Source organism: Mastigoproctus giganteus, chromosome 3, assembly GCF_048544385.1.
Source record: "Mastigoproctus giganteus isolate SK-2022 chromosome 3, ASM4854438v1, whole genome shotgun sequence".
Classification (NCBI taxonomy): Eukaryota; Metazoa; Arthropoda; class Arachnida; order Uropygi; family Thelyphonidae; genus Mastigoproctus; species Mastigoproctus giganteus.
The window spans coordinates 2,229,529-2,253,358 of NC_143577.1; the positions used below are offsets into that span (position 1 = coordinate 2,229,529).

A 23,830-nucleotide genomic window follows, 5' to 3' on the forward strand; every position below is an offset into this window, starting at 1 on the left:
GATGCTGCATAAGCTCATACACTTGCTTTCTTGCATCACATGCCACTACTACTACTACTGCTAATCTATTAGTCCTTGTATCCCTCCAAGCTAGCAGTTTTCTGACCCACCTAACACCGCCTCCATAGCATCAGCAAATATTCTTGCACCCTTTCTATTTAAGTGTATCCCATCCCTGTAGAAGCAGTCTCTCCTGTTAACAAGTACAGACCAGGCTGAAAAAAATTCTACCCCTTGAGCCCTACTCAATCTTTTCAAGGCCGAATTGATCGACAAGGCTCTCATCATATATACCCTCTTATCGTGTCTGGGCAGAATTGCAGACACTTTTAAATTCAACCCTAATTCAAGGCTTTTGTTCAACAGTGACCTGTACTTGTTAAGTAATTCCACTAGTCTCCTACTCTTACTATCATTAGTGCCAACATGTACAACAATATCACCTTTTGTGACCTTAAAAGATGATATCCACTCTACAACATCATCAACCTTTGCCCCTGGCAGACATACCCTGGTCCTGTTCCACCTATCCTTTTTACATACCATGTTCCCCGTTTCCCTGACAATAGAGTTACCAACAACTACAAGTTCCTGTGGGACCAGTGCATTCTGCCTTGGGGGTTTTGCGTGATGATCAAGTGCAAGCTCTGGCGTTGTTGTGGGCAGTTGAGAGCTTGATGGGCCTCTCAATTTAGATCCTTTGAGGGCATCCACCCTGTCCTTCAAGCTCTCATATAGGCCCATAACAACGCTGAGTTGTCGCCTGATTTTCTCACTTGGTCTATTAGCTTGCTTTCTTGCATCATATGCCTCAACTAATGCTAAAAGATCCTCTGTAGATTGATAAGTTTTAAGATAATGTAAAAGCTACTGGATTTCTCTTCTTCCTCAAGGTATCAGCCTTTTGACTGGTATGCCCCTTTGATGAGCTGTCTTCATTTCTTACAGTCTTGTGCTAGGTGTTTCACTTTTGCATAACTCCAAAGCCCAGTTTCCTTCAGAATTGTATTTATAATGGTGTTTCTTCGTCTTCCTTGTTTTCTTTTTCCTAGTATTTTAGCTTCCAACACATCCAGTAACATCCCTCATGATGTTCAGTCCATTGTAGCCATTGTCTTCTGATTCTTCTCCTACACGTTGTACAACCATGTTATTACTCAGTCATTCTTTCTGTCCAGCTGATCTTTTCCATTCTCTGACACCACATTTCAAATGCTTTTGGTTTTTTCAAAAGGTTTCTTTTTTAATGCCATGTATATGCTGAATACAATGCAATTGATCAAATGTATGTTTTCAAAATTCTCTTTCTTAGGTCTAGTGACATATTTCTTTGGCTTAGTAAAGAGGGTTTACCTCTAAATGCTTGTTTAGTCATTGCAATTCTTGAATTGATTTCACTGTGGCAAGATGCATCTTGTGTTATAATCTGTCCTAGATATTTGAATTTTGTAATCTGTTCTATTTTTTCACCATCAATTTCATTGTGAAATTGTTTTGGCTTTTTACTTATCATAGTAATCTTTGTTTTATTAGTATTAATATTCATTCCATATTTCTTCACTTTCTTGGTTAACTGTTTCTCTAGTAATTTAAAAAGCAATAAGAAAATAACTGGGCAGAAAAAAAGTAAAATATATGTAACTTATGAACAGCATTTGGGGGGAAAATTATTATGATGCAATTACTTAAAGTAATAACATGGTATTTAACTTTATTAATTATGTTCATTATTATTACTTTTATAAAAAAAGTTAAAAGATTTTTACCATTCCTAAGGCACAAAAATTCTCTCATTTTCATTACAATGTCAGATCTCAGCCTCAAGATTTTTTGTAATTCTGGTCTACGAAGATCAAGATAACGATGTTGTAACCTTAAATGTTCATTCACCTACACACAAAAAATAACATTCTTAAACACAGGAATAAGAGAATTTATTACTGAAATTATATTTTAATAAAAGATTTTAAAAATAAATAACCCATATATGTTTTACTATTATTTTTATTATTTGTTTTACTGTTATGTTTTATTATTATTTTATTATTACTTGTTGAGCAAAAAGTTCAACAGCTTGAACTTGTTGCTCCTTTAACAAAAGATCATTCAGGATTGAATGATCTTTTGCACTGCTGTAATAAATTGTATCAACAGAAGAAAAAGAATAAGCAATTATTTTTACTATTTTAATATTAACAAGAGAGTTAAGAGAAAATAAGCAAACCACTTCTACAAAAGGATGTGAATCTGGAAGAGAAATCAGAGGGATAAATGGAGATATTGATGTAATACATTTTTGAAAGTTAATCATTACTCATCCTTAACAACTTAAAACAGAAGGAACTGTAACATATTTATGCAAATTCAAGTGTAAATTGATATTTCAAACATCACTTTTAAAGTTATTCTGGATGATGCAGTGGAGGGGAAAAAAAAAGAGAGCCAAAAACAGATCCTTATTTCTTTCACAAAGACGACAGAAATAATGATCATATAAAAAACAAAATGGTTTATTTCTTTATTATTTTATTTCTGATAGGAAATGTTATATCTAGACATTCTCACTTACTAACAGATAAAACAATATGATAGCAGTGAGAGAATCAACATGATGCCATCACAGAATAGGAAACTTTGCTGCTCAGATTTCTCTTTCTATTCAGGGTCAGTGTCAGAAGCAACAATGAAAACTTGAATAGCACCCCAGCAAGAAACAAATTGGCATCATGGCCAAGAGGTGTCCTTAACAAACAAATAATAAAGGGAAGATGAAAAATAACAAAGGGAAAGTGAAAAAAATAATGACTGCAAAAATTACAAGCATAAAAGAGGGAGCAGAAAGGAAGAAGGAAAAAAGGTAAGTTAGTGAGATAAAACAGCCTCTTTATGTAAAGCATATGCAACCATCCAGCATAACTTCTGCTTATTATCAACAGTCCTGCAGCAAATGAACACAAGCTGTCTCCATGTCTTTATGTAATTTTGACATACTGTCATTTATAACTTTAAAATTTTAAATTAAAACATTAGCATGGCCTTGCTTTTTTTGTCAATATGTCTGACCATCATAGTAATACTGAAGACCTGGGCAACAATATACATATGTTTTCATTATTTTTATGTCAACGAATATGATCTCTTTATTGCAACCAATAGGTGACTACAATATTCTATTATTTTTGGAAGACCACCATGTCTGGCTGATCATTGAGACAGATAGCAAGGCAAGAACTAGCAAGAAGGACAGAGATAACATTGAAGTACCATGGGAAGAAGTCACTTGGCTATAATGGTGAAATACATGACTGAAGGGTGCCTCCGTAGCCAGGTGGGAAGGAGCAGCAGTGCGTAGCACACACTTCTTGATTAGACCGGGGTTCGAGCCCGTGACCACCAAATACGGAGGATGCGGAAAGGTCAGGGAATGACCACTGCATATCTCAGAGCAATATGGCCTTAGTTGCTAATGCTCCTAAAAACCAAAATAACAATAACATGACTGAAGTACATTCATGGTATTCAGGAACTTGCCAGTATCTAAAAACTTCAGTTAGAGATTACTGGCATTGCCAAATAATGGCTTCAAAGAAGAGGATGTAAGTAATTTTACATTGGTGGCGCCGGACCGTACGGTCACGTATGTGTGTTGCTCTCAGTAATCACTAAAATTAATGAAGTTATGCCTAAGTTTATAAGGTGATTTTAGTATCGCTATACTCCTTAAGTGACTCTGAAGAAGAAGACACCAACTTCAAGGCGACCAAGGCACCCAGGTATTTATTATTTGCAGTTCCTTTTCATATTACAGAATCCCATAATCGGACATGATCAAGCTGTATTAACGCTCGGAAAATTGACCAGCACCACTTACCGCTGCCGGCTACAGATCAAGGTCAGATTCCACTGCTGTAGGTTAGTACAGTACTTGCGATCAGTTGCCCTGGCAATACGCGTCAATTACTAATTCCTGGAAATTCACCCCCTCCCGCGGAAACAGATTAACTGCATTCCTAAAGTCGGTGACTAGCTTTCTGAACTAAATACTGTACCACTAATTCAGCCGGCTAAACCTTCAAACACGAGCATTTCCCATCAGACATCCAAATATGACCGACTTAAATGAAGTCTTCACCACAGCTGAATGTAAATTATGCAAATTAGACACTGACCTATGCATTATTTGTGTTACGTGCTACGCTACGTTTTGTGGATCATGCCTAAAAATTGATTTAAAAAAGATGAACAAGCAACGGAGACGCAATTTTTCATGTCTTTCTTGCAAGGAAATACCTGACAGTGACTCCCTCAACGGTGCATCAAGGGCACCTCCCCAACGTACTGAGATACCCTGCACATCAACCGAAACTACATCATCCGCACAGAAAAATAAAGCCATCCTACCACACCCCAGCATAAGCACCACACCGGAAACTACCGATCAGCAGATACAAATCGCCGATGGCAACAATCATTCCCCCACAGATGACCGCGCTACTTCCACGTCTCTGTTGCAACACACAGCCGTTCCACGACGCCCTGGAGGAGTCATATGTGATGGAGCTACCTCGCCACAAAGTGCTGCCAAACGGTAACAACTTTGATGCACAGGGAAAACTGCCTGCAGATAAATGATGATTATGTAATGCTCATAAACACGCAGCTGAATATGCTTATTAATGAGATTAAGCAAATCAAAGCCCAAAACTCAAGCCTACTTGAAGAAATACAACAACTCAAGGCACAAGTAGTTGCAAATAAATTCACTGTAGTGAACCAGCCTTCTACCACAGAACCCAACCTTCAAAATAGCAAAAGAGTACAATCCACTAATCAGCTCAACAGGAAAGATGCAGATTTCAGTGAAGATAACTCTACCAAACCTGCATCTAACATCACCGGAAATAGCCACTCAAAGTCCTCTCAGGTGGCTCCCTATACAGTATCGACCCTAAATAATACCAAACCTAAAATGTTAGAGCAGACAATTCAAACTGGAAAGAGTCCATTAATACCCACATTTGCAGAAGTAGTCACCAGCCAAAAAGACGATCATAAAATCCAAAAGATCCCACCAGCAAGGCTTACAAACTGCATGCACTCACTGCCCAAGTCTCTTTTCTCCGATCAACAGGTTCACTCAAAAGAAACTGGGATCATATATTCAACCCATCAGAATATGGAACGTGGAAGACAAACGGGAAAAACAGGTGGCACACAACACTCCATTAAGGGGAATCACGCATATTCGTACAATATCACAGCGGTCCAGACTCGTGGGCAAATCTTTGTTTCTCGACTGGAACCAACTACTAAACCAAGCAGCATTAAGGCCATGTTTGCAGAACGTCACAGTATAAATATTGAAGTGAGACAGAGAAGAACTAGGTACCCAACTTACGCATCTTTCATCCGTACCTGCCACCCAGAGATGATGAGCTTCGTGTTGGATCCAAGGCTATGGCCCCCTGGAACTCTCGTCAAACCCTTCCTAGACCAGACGCCAAGAACCGCGATAAACCACCAAAATCATCAACAAATACAATAGCAATTAAAACTACCAAGCTGCCAAGCCATAGAAACGCAGAAGAATTCAAATGAATCTACTGACAACAAAGCTACTCTAGGAAACAATATGTCCACATATCAATCAATCCAACTACCAGCCGTTTATGATGTCAATTCCCAAGGCTGCAAACCTGTCTCTAATATCCCTGTACATATCACAACGCACAATAGACCAATGCGGCCCCAAAAAAGAAACCTGCCACCTGTTCGAACTCCGATTGCTAAGGCTACCACCATTCGAATTGTCTTTCAAAATGCAAGAAGCATCTGTAACAAGCTAGACACTGTCGAACAGCTTCTACTCCCGAAAACCCTGGATGTCCTCTGTATCGCTGAAACGTGGCTTGGGAATGGCCAGGACTCCATTGCCTGTGCACCTCAGGCTGGTTACCAGATGCTTTGCTCCTCTAGAGTGGATCGTAGAGGAGGGGGAGTCGCAATACTCTACAATACCACCCTCTTTTCATTGGTACATTCTGTGGTAAGCCAATCCCTTGCATTTGAAGCTGCCATGGTGTCCCTCAAGCTTAACACCTACTTGATAGACATAGCAACAGTATATATTCCACCAGGTCCAAACAGTGATATCATTGAAGATGTAATCCATTGGCTAGTGAATCACCTCCACGCCTCTGCTAAGCACATTATTTGTGGAGATTTCAATCTTCCACCTACTCTCGCACATCTTAGTAGGACACTCATTAGCAGTATGGATTCACTAGGTATCAGCCTTCTCAACTGCCACCCCACGAGAGGACCCAATCTCTTAGATTTGGTATTCTCCTCAGCACCATGCGACCTCTTAGACAACCCTCACGATCTCTTTCAATCCGATCACGAACCCATTGCCATACTCCTGCACTTAGCCACACCTAACTTCAATATTCAGGGCCCAAAAAAGAAAAAAGAAATAACATCCCCCAAATTCATTGATCCACCACAATGTCTCGAAGCCGCATCCTCCATCCCTTGGGAAGCTCTCAACAAATGCGATCTCCAGTTGGCTGTAGACCTCATGACCAGGTGGATCCGGACCATTGTAAACTACGGAGCGACAAGGACTGTCTGCATCACTCCCCATTCAAGAGCTTGGTGGACACCTCCACTGAACAAAACCTTCCAAGAAAAACAAAATCTGCATAAGAGATGGAAGGAGTCAGGCGCTGTACAAGATCGGATTGTCTTCTCCAGAGAAAGGGCAGTGTTCAACCGCCAGAAATCATCTGCAATCAAAAAACATCTAAAAGCAACCCTACAAAAAGGCAAACCATTTTATGACTCTCGGCATACAGGAATCCCTAAAACACTGGATCTTGAACTGTGGATGGACCACATTGCACGGTTCTCGAACAATGTGGCCCCGACATATCCGAGCAACTTACCTGTCAACAACATCCCAACGGATATGCTCGCCACCGTTAGCATCACCAGGAAGCAGCTTATAACTGCTATGAATGGATTGCCACCCACCGCAACCGCAGGCCCTGACCTTGTGCCACAATTCATGATCAAGTGTCTCAGCACGTTTATCATCGATCCACTACTCTCAATTTTTAACCGTATCTTAACGCAGCACTACTTTCCCCCTCTCTGGAACAGATATGCTGTGAGGCCACATCCTAAATGCCAATCTGCATCCCTCATTCAACAGTTCAGGCCAATCTCTCGCTCTTCCAGCCTCTTGAAACTTATGGAGAAGGCATTACTTTCAACCATCACCAATCAAATCATGCCTCACAAACCCCCACAAATTCACTATGCCATTCCCGGAAGATCCACAGTCACCAATCTAACTTCCATAACCAGCACCATTCTCAGTGCACTAGAAGTTAAAGCAGAACTTGCCGTTACATATGTCGACCTGGAAGCTGCCTTCGACTCAATCAGCATTCCCTCACTCGTTCACCTCCTAGAAAATTACTTCCATATAAAAGGTGACTTGTTGTGGTTTATCACAACCCTGCTATCAGACAGAATCATTGTTCTTACAGCGGATCAAGACATAATATCAAGAAAAATCACTGCAGGAGTTCCCCAAGGCGGAGTCCTCTCAGGAGCATTATTCACTGCAGTCATTATTCCGTTTGTTCAAGAGAGAGAAGACATAATCTGCTATGCTGACGATATTAAGTTACACACCCAGATTAACCCGGGGGAACATATCTCAAAAATTAATGAAAAGATCAATGGAAAGCTACAGGACTTAGAATCTTATCTCCATCAATTTGGACTACTTATTAATCCTGCAAAATCAGCCCAAATTGTCTTTTCGTTGAAGCACCAACCCACTGAAGTCCAAGTTTCTCTAAATGGCATTCTCCTTCCAGTGGTAAATACACATACAGACTTGGGAGTAGTTTTCGATTGTAAACTGACCTTCAAGCCCCACATTGACAAGCTCATAACAAAATTCTGCAAAATGCAGTGGATTACCAAACAACAACTACTTCACATTAAGGATCTGGATGTGACTCGGCGGTACGTATACACATCTGTATACTCTGTCGTGTTATACGCCTCAGAAATATGGGCATCTGCAGCCCCCACGAATATCAAGCGTGTGTACTCCTCCGAATACTGGCTCCTTCGTTGGGTCACACATAAACATCATCGTCCACCCCAGCAAAGAACAACTGCGATGGCAACCGCACTGAACTTTGCCCGACTGCCAAATCTTATAATGGAAAGACGCCTCACCCTAACTGTCAAAATGACCACTGGAATAATCTCGGAGCCAAACATATGGGAACTGTGCAGCTGGAGGATCCCTCAACCCGGACTGAGATCAGCTCCAACCCTTATAGCCAACCATAACAGACTAGCCCTTAGCGACCGCTTTCTCCCCAAGCAGATGCTTATCATAGTCCAAGCAATCCAAGGCGACCTCTACAAATTCGTCAAGAATCGCAAATACCGGAGGGAGATCCTTGATGACCTAATCTCAACCAGGCAAACTGCACAGTAATGTGGCAGGATAATAAATTTAAAAAGGATTTCTGTATAATATTGTATATAATGTCAAAAATACTGTATAACATTTTTATGAATATTGTGAATAATTTAACTGAAACGTATTATATTGTTGGCCCTGGGGGAATGAACCCGAACTTCGATGTGGGCCCCATCCTCAAGGCCTTTGTACACCAGCCAATGTGAAGCCCCTGGCATTCCTGCCGTGAAGAGTAAATTGTATACATCCTTTGTACACAATAAAGATTATATTTATTTATAATGTGGTGGTTATAATTGGAAGTGCACAATGCTAAGATGCCCTAAAGAGGACCAGGTTCAGTTGGAGCAACAGCAGATAAAATTTCAGGAGGAAGAGGAAATACAGCGAGCACTGCAAGTGAAACAGCTCATGGCAAAAACAATGAATAAGCTTTCAGTGCATTACAGAAAGGGTGGTCAACTCAATGAAGATGACTCAAACATGAACTGGAGCAAGTTTCAGTTCAGCTTGAACTTGTTGCTCCTTCAACAAAAGGTCATTCAGGATTAAATGATCTTTTGCACTGCTGTAATAAATTGTATCAACAGAAGAAAAAACAGAAGCAAAATTCTCTTCAGACCTCTATCCTTGGTTTCTTAAAACATGACAAATCTGTCATGTTTTAAGAAACCAAATACGATGACAGTATGAAAGTAATAAATGTTTATGAATATGGTATAATACATAAGTGTGCATTTTTATTGCTTTCCTAACAAGTATTTACATGAAGTTTAAATTAAGCTAACTAGTCCAAAAATTGATGAAAAAAATGCAGCAGCCCTTAATAACATATAAATGTACATATATAATAAACATGTTGATTTTATATTGTATCAATATATATCACCATTCACAGGAGCACATCAGACATATAGATTGCCTCTTTATAAATATTATTACACAAAATATATAAAAAAACTCAATCATAATAAGAATATGATTCCACTGTATTCAAAAGTGAACCACTATTTTTTTTTTTTCATAACACAGTATTTAGGTAACATAGAAGCGATTACTGATGTCTTCACTATTGATAATCATTACATTATGTAGCAAAATATTTTTTATGTTTATGTAACTATTCCTTATATATACATACAGTCAGACCTCTCTTTAACAAACTCGCATATAGCAAAATTTTCTATGTAGCAAAAGTTTTGGTTTCCCCTTGGTCATTATATTGAAAATAGTTTCCCTATAACGAAGAAAATTTCCATATAATGAACTGATTTCGAGAGACCTGGGTATGTATTGTTCCCACCTCTGGCCTTTATACAATAAAGCTGATGATGTAGAAAGCACAAATTAAGAGCTAAAAGGATTAAGCATTAATCCCTTTAGCTTTTAATAGCTAAAGGCTTTAATTCCACGAATTAAGAGCTAAAACATTTTACAATTTATTGGTGCCTGTAAAACCCTGCAAGTGGAAACTGGCCAACAACCACGGCACGGGATAGAAAAATATGGAAGTTTGGGAGAGGCCTTTGCCCAGCAGTGGGTCAGCAATGGCTAAAAAGAAGTAAAACCTATACAACTTATACACTACTATGCCAAGAAGTCCCGCTGATCAGCTGTCCACAGCCATTGGCAAACATTAAGACATATTCCCGACGCAGGCATTGGCTCTGGTTAACCTATTTTCTACTGTAAGCATCCTATTAGTTTTAACTTTGTTTCAACTTCTAACGTGCTGTACAAGTAACCTTACAGTGTCTAAGAGGAAATCCTTGAGTGTAGTGTGAAAAAGTGGAAGTGTTTAATAGTGTAGATTGCGGCGTTAAAAAAAGAAGAAATCGCTTTAAAATTTGATGACCCTGCCAGTAGTTTGTCAACCATTCTGAAAAAGACCTGTTTCGATTCCAAACAGTTTGAGGAAACGGGACCCAGTCAGAAGTGTGCGAAATGAATGACAAGTGAAATTCTGGGAAGATGTAGATGAAGCAATTTTTAAGTGGATGAAGTTGGTTCGAGAGCAAAACATGCAAGGGTTATTAATAAAAGAAAAGGTTATGGAGTATGCATTTTTTCTGGGGCACAAAACATTCCAAGCCAGTTCTGGTTGGCTGGATAAATTTAAAGAGCATCATGGCTTACTTGAAAAAGTTATTTCTGATAAAAGTGGAGTTGCAATCAAAGAAGACTATACCCATTGGAAAGAAACAGTTTTGAAAAAAAATTATGGAGAACTAAAAGTCCAAAGACATATTCAATGTTGATGAAATATGTCTATTTTTTAAATGTTTACCAAACAAGACTTTAAAGGTGATAAATGTTTAGGTGGTAAAAATAGTAAAGAGAGAATTACACTCTGGTTGCAAATATGGCTGGTAATGAAAAACTGAAGCTTGTGGTAATAGGTAAAAGTAAATAACCCTGATGTTTCAAAGGAATAAAGTCGCTAGAGTTCGACTACAACTACAACAAAAAACCTTGAATGACAAGTGAAATTTTTGAGCAGTGCATTTAAAATTTCGATAGAAAGATGATGGAAGAAAACAGAAAAATCGTGTTGATTGTTGACAACTGCCCTACCCAACTTCACTTGGTAATTTCGAAACTTACAAGTGTGAAGCTCGTTTTCTTCCTTCTGAATAATTCATCTTAACTGCAGCCAATGGACCAAGGCATTATCAAGAATTTGAAAATGCATTACCGAAGGCACATACTAAAAAAAAATTATGCTGAGAATAGAAACCAACCAACCCATAGATTCTGTTATAGATTTGCGGATGTGCATATCAGAGTTGGTGAAAGTGTGGCATCAAGATATGACAGAAACAACAATTAGGACTGTTTCTCAAAAGCAGGTTTTGCTAAAATGCTAATTAAAAGAAATGAGAGGGATGAACTACTGGAAGACATTGAGCAATCTTGGGAAGAGTTCCAAGTGAGGTTTGATCAGTGGAGAAATTGTGCTTGACAAATTTTTAGGAATTGATAATGATGTAGTATAATGAGTGATAATGAGTAGCTAAATATCCGAGTGACTCCAACATATCGGAGCATATTTAAAGAACTAGTGACAATATCGACGATGAGTTGAATGAAAATGAGAGCAATATTAAACCTTCCAAACAAATGTTGGTAGCATTTGAACTTTGCATCGACACCATCAGTGGAAAGAAAATGTAACAAAATATATCTGCATGTTTAAAGTTTAAACAAATGTGAACATTTTTATGAATGGTTTACAGTAGAATCCAGTGTACAACAAAAAATAACAAAATATTTAATCTAAATATATTTATTGACTAAATGTCAAAGAGCATGAAAAAGGCTATTTAAGCATGGGTAATACTTCTCCATCATTTCTACTCCCCAGGTAGTATGCATGCATGCATCGTTTTATTATATCTCATATTGTGAATACCTTCACAATGAGTTGCCTAGGTATTGCACTACTTTGAATAAATAACACTTCTCTGGTAGGATAACACTTCTCTGTTACTTATTCTCAGATGGGCACCACCACCACCACCCAGGCGGCACTGTTTCGAAGCTGGCTGGCTTCATCATTGGTGGGTGGGCATGTACCTTGATAATGCAAACATGCCATCACAGTTGCAAAGTTGTTCCACAATATGAGATGCCAAATGGTGTACAGAATGATACAGTAATTGAAGTTTAAATGAACGAAGCATAATATAATATGGGTTTACATTAACTATAGAATATAGTTATATACTGTGTAGTTTAATTATATTTAATTTAAACCCATATCATATTATGCATTTAATCATCAAATACTCATGCCTTGTGCATTTAATCTTCAAATACTGTATCATTCTGTATGTCATTTGGCATCTCTCATATTGTGGAACAACTTTGCAACTGTGATGGCATGTTTGCATTATCAGGGTACCTGCCCGCCAACCGATGATGAAGCCAGCTAGCTTCAAAATGGTGCCATCTGGGTTGTGGTGGTGCCCATCTGAGAATAAGTAACAATAGTCTTCTCTACCAGAGGAGTGTTATTTATTCGAAGTAGTGCAATACTGGTATATCGTGTAATTTATCTCATATTGTGAAGACAGCCACAATATGAGATTATGAGATAAAATTAAATGATGCCTTTACACTACATATGTAGTTAAATTTATGGGTAAACTATAGTGTATCTACACCGATATTATATAGTTAATTTAAACCCATATCATATTATGCCTTATGCATTTAATCTTTACTATATTTCTGAATTTACAGTATTTTTCATTGTTGAAAATGTTATATTTCTTTATAACGAAATTTCTGTATAATGAATTTTTTCAAGGGAATGATTGATTTCATTATATAGAGGTCCAACTTTATATATATATATATATATATATATATACACTGTGCTGCCACTTTATTAGGTACACCCCTGCTGTACACACAAATGGTTTGTCCCACAACGTTGCAAGTCACATGACCACAGTTGTGGATATAAATGCAGAAGAACAACCTTTCTAGTATCAGTAAAGCGTACAAACCGTAGCAAGAATGGGGAAAAAGAGTGATCTAACGGAGTTCAAATGTGGCATGGTAGTAGGTGCAAGACGTTCTGGACAAAGCATCTCTGAAACGGCAGTTCTCCTGAACTTTTCATGCACCACAGTTTCAAGGGTGTATCAAGAATGGTGCAACGAACAGAAAACTTCCTCTCAACAGCACTCCTGTGGAAGAAAATCACTTGTTGATGAGAGAAGTCAGAGGAGGATGGCTAGAATTGTGCAAGCAAACAGACAGGCCACAATGTCGCACATCACATCAGAATACAATCTTGGTGTGGAGAACAAAATATCACAATGGACCACTAGTCGCACTTTGTCGCGAATGGGCTAGAACAGCCGATGGCCACATCGCGTACGTTTGTTATCAATGAAGAACAAGAGAGCATGCCTCCTGTGGGTACAGCAACACCGGCACTGGACTATCGAGGATTGGAAAACAGTTGCTTGGTCTGACGAGTCGAAGTTCCTAGCGCATCACGTTGATGGAAGGCTCAGAATTTGGCGAAAACAACATGAATCCATGAACCCGTCATGTATGACGACTACTGCGTAAGGTGGTGGGAGCAGTGTTATCGTGTGGGGAATGTTTTCTTGGCACAAGTGGGTCCATTGATACCCATAGATTCACGTCTGAATGCCACATCGTACCTAAACATCGTTGCTGACCAGGTGCATCCGTTCATGTTGACAGTTTACCCTCAGTCAGATGGTTACTTCCAGCAGGATAATGCTCCGGTGCACAAAGCCCGAATCACTGTGGAATGGTTCCAGGAACATGACAATGACTTTTCTTTGCTGCAGTGGCCTGCTCAGTCCACGGATCTCAATCCGATTGAACATCTTTGGGATGAGCTAGAAAGGACTGTTCGCTGCAGGCCTACACCTCCGTCAAATCTCATGGAACTGCGTGACACACTCATGTCTACATAGTACTCCATTCCTGCACAATGTTTTCAGTATCTTGTTCAATCCATGCATAGACAAATTCAGGCTGAAGGCTAGGTAGGTGTACCTAATAAAGTACACACATATATATATATATTGGGTGATTAGTTCAATTAAGTAGTATTTTTATACATGCATAATTTAGACTTTATAGGTATTAGTATGTATACGGATCAGGTAATCAAGCTAGCAAATATAGGCTATCTTAATTCTGGTTGGCCAATAAACATTATGTTAATGTAAACGTATTAATAACTATGAAGCAAAATATGAAAATATCAATACTAATTGATAATGAAAATATCATAACTAAATGACAAGGAAAATGAAAAATATATCAATACTAAATGATAAAGGGGGATGCAATTTTTTGAAAATCACTCCCTCGCATGGCCATCTATCCACTACTTCATCGGGGGCTTTGAGCAGATCGATAGCCAGTCTAAAGGAATGTCTCATACCTATCTGTTTCTGTTGTCTCCATACCAGTTTTGCCATTTATTACTTCGCTGATATATATAAGCGATATTTTTGGTTTTAGTAGGATTGGATTAATTATTTACTTAATTTTTAATTTTAATTTTCTTTACATTCAGTATTTTTAATTTTTAGGTTTGAATTTAAATTTTGTAAGCATCCGATGCAGCAAACTGACATTCCTTTAGACTGGCTATCGATCTGCTGAAAGCCCCCAATGAAGTAGTGGATAGATGGCCATGTGAGGGAATGATTTTCAAAAAATTGCATCACCCTTTATCATTTAGTATTGATATATTTTTCGTTTTCATTGTCATTTAGTTAGGTTATTTTCATATTTTGCTTCACAGTTATTAATACGTTTATATTAATTGGCCTATAAACATAATGTTTATAGGCCAATCAGAATTAAGATAGCCTATATTTGCTAGCTTGATTACCTGATCCGTATACACACTAATACCTAAAAAGTCTAAATTATGCACGTATAAAAATAACACTTAATTGAACTAATCACCCAATATTAAATCATGCACGTATAATGTCTAATTGCCATATGTGCAACAGCACTAACGTTGCACGAATAACAAAAACCATACCATACAAATCTATCATTATAAACTTTAAATATTAAATAAACACTATATATATATATTATGTGCTGAATCCTCTTCTAGTACAACAGATCAGAATTCAAACATCATTAACTCTTCTGGTTCTGATGCAGACACAAACAAAGCGGCAGCAAATATGCTAGCAACACACTACTCCAACATCAGTAAATTATCCTTCAATAGGGAAGACAAGAAATTGAATAGAAGAGTTAGAAGACTTCTGACAGAGGCAAGAGGATACAAAAATGATGATATCTTTACTCAGGCTATAACTTGCCAAGAGCTTAAGACAGCGATCAGGAACATTGATGCAAGAAAATCTCCAGGCAGTGATCTAATTTTTGGGGAGATGGTCAAGCGCTTTGGAGAAACCGCTACAAAATGCTTACTGGAAATAATAAACATAACTTGGCAAAAGGGAAAACTCCCCAAGGCATGGAAAACCTCAATCATTGTCCCCTTACTTAAGCCGGGGAAATCGCCCACCGAGTGTAAACATTACAGACCCATTGCACTCACTAGTATTCTCTGCAAAATCACGGAACGTATAATACATTCTAGAATTATGAATGAACTCACAAAAACGAAAATATTAAATTTCTACCAAACAGCTTACAAGAAACAACATGCCACAGAAGATCAACTCTTTTATCTATGTCAGTCAATCATAGACGGCTTGCAAGAAAACCCTTCAAAAAAGACTATTGCTGTCTTCCTCGACATGACATCGGCCTTTGACACAGTCTGGAGAAAGAAATTAATTGAAATAGCATACAAACATGGTATAAAGGGTAACGCCCTAATATGGATTGCAGACTTTCTAAGAGACAGAAAGATCAGAGTAAGATATAATGGGGCCTACTCCAGGGACAGAAGAACATGGCAGGGAGTCCCGCAAGGCTCTGTTCTCAGTCCCCTGCTCTTCCTGCTATACACTAATAACGTCCATCAACATATAGACGAAGACACCAAGATTGCATGCTATGCAGATGACATAGCAATATGGCATACCAGCAGAGACATGGCAAAATCAGAAATATCCATAAACAGATCACTAAAAGGAATTGTGGACTGGGCAAGAGAACTGAAATTACAGATAAATCCCCATAAAACTAACCACACAGTTTTTACCACAGACAGAAGCCGCAGAAAGAACTTTAACCCAGCTATCGCTATAGACGGCGTGCCCACTTCAAAAATGGATAACCCAAAATATCTGGGTATAACCCTCGACACAGAACTACGTTTCACCAAACACATTGAAAACAGCTCCAACAGAGCACTGAAGAAGTTAAACATCCTAAAAAGCTTATGTGGTACGAACTGGGGAGCAAATCCGAAAACACTTAAAACAACTTATACCTCACTTATCAGGGCTAATTTGGAATATGCAGCACCAATATGGGCACATGCTTCTGAGTCTGCACTTGGAAAACTGGACAGGATCCAAGCAAGAGCAGCCAAAATAATCATCGGGGCTGTTTCGTCTACAAACAACACCAAAGCAGAGCGGGAATGCGGCCTTCAGACACTCAATCAAAGAAGAAGATATCACACAATTAAATTCACTAATAAGGCTAACAGCAGAGACATTGATCATATCTCCCGTAGGACCTTTATAAATTGGAACTGCAGGTCAAGACTCAAAAGGTCATCTACCATGAAATACGATAAGGAAATCAGAGAAAGTCTTGATCTTGAACTCACAAAATATGACATACTTCAAGAGCCTACCTTACCATCTTGCATCCCCCAAAATACCACAATAAATTTGGATCTCGTGGAACACTGTACAAAAAAAGAAATCGAGACCATTGTCAAAGCTATAGGAATCAAAACAATTGAGACTTATTCGAGGCGTGACTTAGTACAGATGTATACCGATGGATCCTCTGACGAGACTATCCTCAAGGGCGGAGCAGGCATACACACCACCCTGACAAATACTACAAAAATGCAACATAGGTGCAGGCAGCATCGCCTCTAACTTTACATGTGAGCTAAGGGCAATCCTTGAGGCCCTAAATAGTTATATTTCACTAAGAGACATAGACAGAGCCAGAGGGCTTGTAATCTTCTGCGACTCAAGAGCGGCCCTGCTGGCAATAAAACATGGACGCACAGGACTCACACAGGACATTCACCGACACCTGGAGACAGTTCATCAATTGGGAAAGAGCTGCACACTACAGTGGATGCCTGCGCATGTGGGTATAGAAGGAAATGAGGCGGCCGATAAACTGGCAAAAGAGGCAAGAAACTTAAATCACAACACCTCAAAAACCATAACTCTAGATGATGCTAATGCCATCGCCAGACACAGACTCAGACAGAAACATATAGAAACTGATCACCAAATCTGCGAGATTAATGCAAATAGGAACATCACTAAGACCATTGCCAGACTGAGAACTCGACACATGGCAGGTATGAAAATTAGTGCGGATGGTACCAGAACTTATAAACTTTGCAGAAACTGTCCGAAAGAACAGCTTACTCCGGAACACATCTTCAGCTGTCCTGCAATTCAGGCGACTTTGCAAAGCATGGACGAATCCCCTTTTCAGGGAGAACTTTATAACGAAAAGATCGTGGACTTAGCTAAAGCAGTGATATCAGCGCATGGTTCAATTTGACTTCAAATGGACACGACACCAACCAACCATGTGCTGAATCCAATAGTATAATTGGTTTTTCTCTAGTGTCAATATTTTAGTAGCAATTGAAAGTTTTATGTTTTTGCAATGTTTAGATATACTACATAAGTGCACATAAATATTGTTATACATAAGAGACTGTAGTATTTGTATAATAAGTTTTTTTTCTCTTCCCCAGGTTGATGTGGCTACCAAATGAAGATGTGATTGCCAGACTTGTTCTGCTTGTTTGTAGATGTTATATACACCTAAAGCAGGTGAAGCATTACATCGTCATTGCTGACACCAACTTTTCAGTGCATGTGAAGTGTACTTTGGAATGTCTATGGGTGATCAAGACAAGTTGCAGACATCTCATTTCTTCTGTGGTAATTTCAGGCAAACATTAGAGCAGTGGCTTCACGATAGTTTTAAATGTATACAGTTTGTTATACTCGACTCGAAATATGGAGAGAGAGTATACAAACCATCATAATGACGCATGTATGGTGGATATGTCAAAATTTAAAAAAAGTCTGCAGCCTGAAAAGCTGTACTGTATTCAAACATAACCATCCTCTATTGCTCCAGTGCCACACAATGAAGACCTGCAAATTTCCAATCCTATTCCAGAGAAGTCTTCAGAATTGTATGAGAAATCTGATGAACCGATAACTGGAATTGCACCTCAAAAGTATATTCAAGTACAATGCCACATTTCCCTAATAAGCAAAGGGTGGATGACTTAGTGAGGGTCTAACTTGGGTCTAACCAAATTCAATGCACAGTTCATGATATCTCATTTAAAAGGGTGGAATCTACTGGAATACAAACACAAGACTCACATATGCACGTTTTTACACTTTTGCAGAATCTACATGCTATCGTTTTGATTTAATTGGTGTTGCCCACAATCCATAAAAGTGGTTTTATTTTTTATTTTTTTTCCCCCACACAGATAGTTCAATTAAAAATCTGAAAGCTGTCTTGTTTCACAATGGGAATATATATATATATATTTTTTTTTTTATGAGAACCCCAAACATGAAAGGTATCAAAACCTATGGTACTTAGTACCGTGCATGGGTTGAAAAAGAAGTATGGGGAGAGGGGGATGCCGGAAACTTTGCTCTAGAGACTAAACATGGGTTTCACCACTTCAAGCCTCCAATAAGCAAAGTGGTGGTATTTCACTGGTTGATACACTGGTGTTCAAAGAAAGTGCATCACCCCTTAAAATTATAATTGTCGTCCGAATGACGTAAGTATATGGCAATGTTTCTTACAGATTGCATCAGATAAGATTGACATGCGTATGTGATGACATGATATTTCATCAGCTGTTACTTTCAGCTATATAAGCAAGCTCTGTAAGAGTTGCAGTCATTCCTTGCTTGTCAGAATGGCGAGTTTAGTGCAGTTGATGCTACGAAGAAAGAGTACTATTGTTGCTTTACATGAGGAAGGATGTTCTTCCCATCATATTGCTTATAGAGTGTCTTGTAATCAGTCAACAGTGAGTAGATTTCTTTCCATACTCAAGAATACTGGTTCTGCTCATAGAAAAAAAGGAACTGGATGGAAACGAGGACCGCACTATGCCAAAACAGGACCATGTTTCGAAGTGCTTATGCCTTAAAAACCATAAAGCTTCTTCGTCTGAGCTGCTTATGCCTTAAAAAGCGTAACGTTTCTTCGTCTGAGCTTCAGCTCAGACGAAGAAGCTTTACGGTTTTTAAGGCATAAGAAGAGAATGGGAAGAACATACAGGAGTGGTAGCAAGTGTAACAACAATCAGAAGACGCCTCTTCAAAAATTTACTTGTAGCCCATCATCCTAAGAAGAAGCCCCTCCTCACACAAAAAATGAAAAAGGCCCAATTAATTTGGTGTAAGGAATGCAAACACAAGACTCACATATGTAAGGAGAATGTCAAATGGACCCCCGAGCAGTGGGTCAGTTATTTTCTCGGATAAGAAGAAATTCAACCTGATGGGAGACAATTCGTTTGTCTCCCATCAGAATTTCTTCTGATGGGAGACAAACGAGACAAGGTGAAGAATACCATCCAGACTGTATGGTGTCTACAGTGAAATTCCCTACCAGCCAAATGATATGGGGTACATTTCGTATCGCGGAGTAGGTCACCTGCAGTTTATAAAAGGTTCCGTAAATGTCAATGGATACCTGGCTATATTGGAGGCAAATTGCTGCCAACCACTAGAGACCATTTCAACCTGCCAAGTAACTGCATCTTTCAGGATGACTCTGCTCCTTGTCATAGGGCAAAAAGTGTAAGTAGGCACATCTGTAGTTACTTTAGCTTCATTTCTGCATTAGAGGTTTGACAGTAATGTGTTTACATTTGTTACAGGTGAAAAAATGGTTGGAAGAACAGTCCATTACAACTCATAGCTGGCCAGGAACAGCTCGGACCTGAATCTGTTGGAATCGTGTGGAATCTGCAGTTGCCAGAAAGAAACCAAAGACCCTTCGTGAACTTCAGGAAGCCATAACTGGTGTTTGGAACCATGAACTATCAGTTGATTATCTTCAGAAATTGATCTTGTCAATGCCTTGATGGTGTGCTGTTGTCAATCAGGACCAGACGGTTCAACTTAATATTAATTTGCACCTAGTGAACTTTTCATTTTGTTTTCCATTTAAAATGATAAACTGAAGCAAATGCTGATAACATTTCAGCCATAATTGTCGTATTTACTAAAACTGTTGTAAAAAGGTTGTAAATGCTCATTTTGGAATATTTTGAGAGCATCTGTCAAATATTACTGAGCTTTGCCTTAACTATTAATAAATATCTTTTGTTTATATTTCTATTTGTGATGCAGGTCATTAATGTAACATACCATCGTGAAAAATGGTTAGAAATGTGAAATTCCTAGGCAATGCACTTTCTTTGAACACCAGTGTATACTCATTGATTCCTATTGTGCACACTGTTCATAATAAAGAAGACTATAGAAATGTGATCTATATATTAGAGATGATTAAGTATGATCAGTATAAATGGGACTCCAAAAGGTTTGGGTTCTTTTGGGGATTTGTTAAGTTGGTTTAACTAAGTTCCTTTGCTCTCGCTCTCATGGAGAACAGCAGTAGATTTTCATTAGAACAGTCTAGCAGAATTGAGTTGTAGCCTGATGTAAAAAAAAGGAAGAAAACAATCCTTGGTGCTTCCATCAGTCCACTGAAAGCTTACACTGGTGAAAAATTTATTAAAGAACTGGATCCTCAAAGTGACACCATCAAGCCTATAACAATCTATATTTACAAAAATGTCTGATACAAAAGTAAAGGTGGCATATTTACCTGGTTCATAAGTGAAGGAGATATTAGCTTCACAAAAACTGGAAGACAAAATGACTCATGCCAAGTGAAGTGCCTGGCAGTCATTTTTCCTTGAAGTGAATGATTTTCTTGTAAATTGAGAGTAAAAATGATGAAGAATTTGATTGAGAATTTGTTATAAGCTCTATCATGTGCACTCTCAACTGGATTTCTTCAGATCAAATTTGGGAAATGTCAGTGAAGGGCATAGGAAGGTATTCTATCAGAATATACAAATACAGCTATGATGGGCAACTATATCTAGTTCTTGGTTCAGAATTATCACACACTACACAAATGACAAAAATCTCCAAACATATTTTCTTTTCATTAACATGACAGCCCTCGGTGGCAGCCTAGCTGACACTATTGGCATCAGCCACTTTTTCAGAGAGGTTGAGTTTCAATTCCATCTATGACTGGAATTTCAAAGTCCTTTACATTTGAGGAATGGTTTTCCTGTGAGTTATTTCAGGCTGGCAGCACAACATGCAAATTGGCCTGTGAACATATGTCTCACACACATATGGTTATGATCATATGGTCACGCACATATGGTTATGATCATGCTTGGGGGCAATTAATACCAATAATATTATATATTTTTTTATTAACCTGTTTTTAATTCTTTTTTCAGCTTGTTTACCTGAAAAGAAGAAGAAGACAAATACTGCAATTTGTACAGAAGTTAAACAATGACAATAAATCTGATACAGTATTATTGCATATTTACTTATCTTTCATTTCTGGGAGCGGGACCACTGACTCATATTCAGAATATGCATACTGAAATTTTTTAAAAGAAACACACGAAATGCAGGCAGAAAAACAGAATTTTTTTGTAAATTTGTTATGTGGTGTTACTGTTATGCCACTTGGGATATTAAATTATTTGCATATAGTGAAAAAATATTGGTGTTAGACAAATGACAAGGAGAAAGTGAAAAAAAATACTGTTAAATTTTCACACACATGAAACTGAACATGAAAAAAAAGGGGAAAGAAAAAGAAAAGAAAAAAAAAAGGAATGTAGGAAAGGAAAAGAAGAACGGGAAAAGGTGGATAAACAAAGTTATTAGATTAAGCATTGAGATAAAACAACTGTTAAGTCAGGGTTCAAGAGCATTTTGGAGTTCTCTATCCACACATACACCCTCAAACCTTTTCACTTGGATGAGTTCAAAACAAAGAGAAAGATCGCTAAATTAAGAGCTATAAATTGCTAAACATAAATTTTAATTTTAAAATATTAAAAGAAATGCAAAGCATACATAAACACCTGATTTAAGGGTTCTATTAAAATGATACAGTGATATGGTAAGAATTAAAAATTCCAACAAAAGTAAGAAATCAGTGAATACATCAACAAATTGATCTTACTTTTTGAAAATCTCTAAGTTGAAATGGTAACTCTCTACATTTATTTAACAGTTTCATGTGTTCCACTTGAACTTCAATTTCACCTGTAACCATTTTCTGAAAAACAAAAATAAAATATCTTAAATTATATCATATACAACAGACTGACTGATTTGGCAGGAGGAATGGAGCAACTCATTTTGAGAATAATGTAATGCAACGATAAATATTTCATTGTAAGTGTCCAAATCACATACAAATAGAAGAAATGTGTTATCAGTTTTGTTTATCAATGTTTGTATATAAAATGAAATACACAAGCAAACAATCTAAAAATATGCAAGTTTTGGCCTTTGTTTAAATGTAAATGAATATAAGACAGCCAAACCTTTAGATATGCAATTTATTCAGGCTGCAACAAGACTGCATATTTCATCTATTATTACAGGAAACAAAATAACTTCACAAACAATAACAAAGTTGCCAATTTTTGACTTTCAAAAAGTTGGAAATTAGGCAATTGTAAGTAGAAGGAAATGTGTTTTGGCCCAATTTTTTGGCCAAAACAGGCCCCCCCCCCTCAAAAAAAGCAGGAAAACAGGAGATTTTTCAGAAAAAGTGGGAGGTTTTGTAAAAGCTACATTATACTAGAAATAGAGTTTCACTGACAAAATACACATTTTATATTAAAATACAGCTATAGGCCTGTTTTGTAACACAGTATGCTTTCAAATATTAACTTACCTGGGATTTTTCTGTCTGTGGATTTCTGTTTGGATTGTTTTTTAGACATCAACTGATTATGATTGCTTCATGAAAGATACTATTGCAACCTCTGCACCTATTTTAGCATTAGCATTAGCAGAGGCATATGATGCAAGAAAGCAAGCTTATACAGCAAACTTTAGAAATGTTTATAATGGAACTGCTATGCAGAATTAGCTGTGAAGAGCATTTCCAAAACTTCACAAAGCTTTAGCAAAAATATGTGAATTTTTTTTTTTACCTGGTTAAATATTTTCTGGCACTCAGCACTGATGTGAAGAATTATTAAAATGCCAAGTATGACTTGGAATAAGTTGTTATATTTCATGCTTCCTTGTGCACTTTTCATTTCCCCAACCAAGCACCACTGTATATCAATTATTTTTTTCTATGGTAATAGCATCTGGTAGATTCCCACACTGAAACTGATCCTACAAAACCTTTCATCTATTTCTTTATCTTTAATGATGACAAGAAGTCCTTGAAACCAGTCCACAAAAAAAAAAAAAAAAAAAAAATTTTCAAAATTGAAAATGCACTTTTTTGAAAATTATCACCAGTTGATGAAATTTTCACTACCTCAGCATATATAAGAGCATCCCTTTTCAGTGTGAATTTGCATCATGTAGTCACAAG

The 23,830-nt window shown here is 37.8% G+C and overlaps 1 protein-coding gene across 1 annotated transcript in view; it reads right to left on the bottom strand.

Moving 5' to 3' along the window:
• Nucleotides 1–23,830, bottom strand: part of AspRS-m (aspartyl-tRNA synthetase, mitochondrial) — a 166,706-nt gene that overhangs the window by 124,909 nt on the left and 17,967 nt on the right. The window contains exons 4-5 of the mRNA XM_090369824.1: nt 22,451–22,546; nt 1,767–1,890 (exon numbers count right to left, since the gene is read on the bottom strand). Of these exons, the coding sequence (XP_090225950.1) occupies nt 1,767–1,890; nt 22,451–22,546 (220 nt within the window). The remainder of the gene's footprint in view (nt 1–1,766; nt 1,891–22,450; nt 22,547–23,830) is intronic.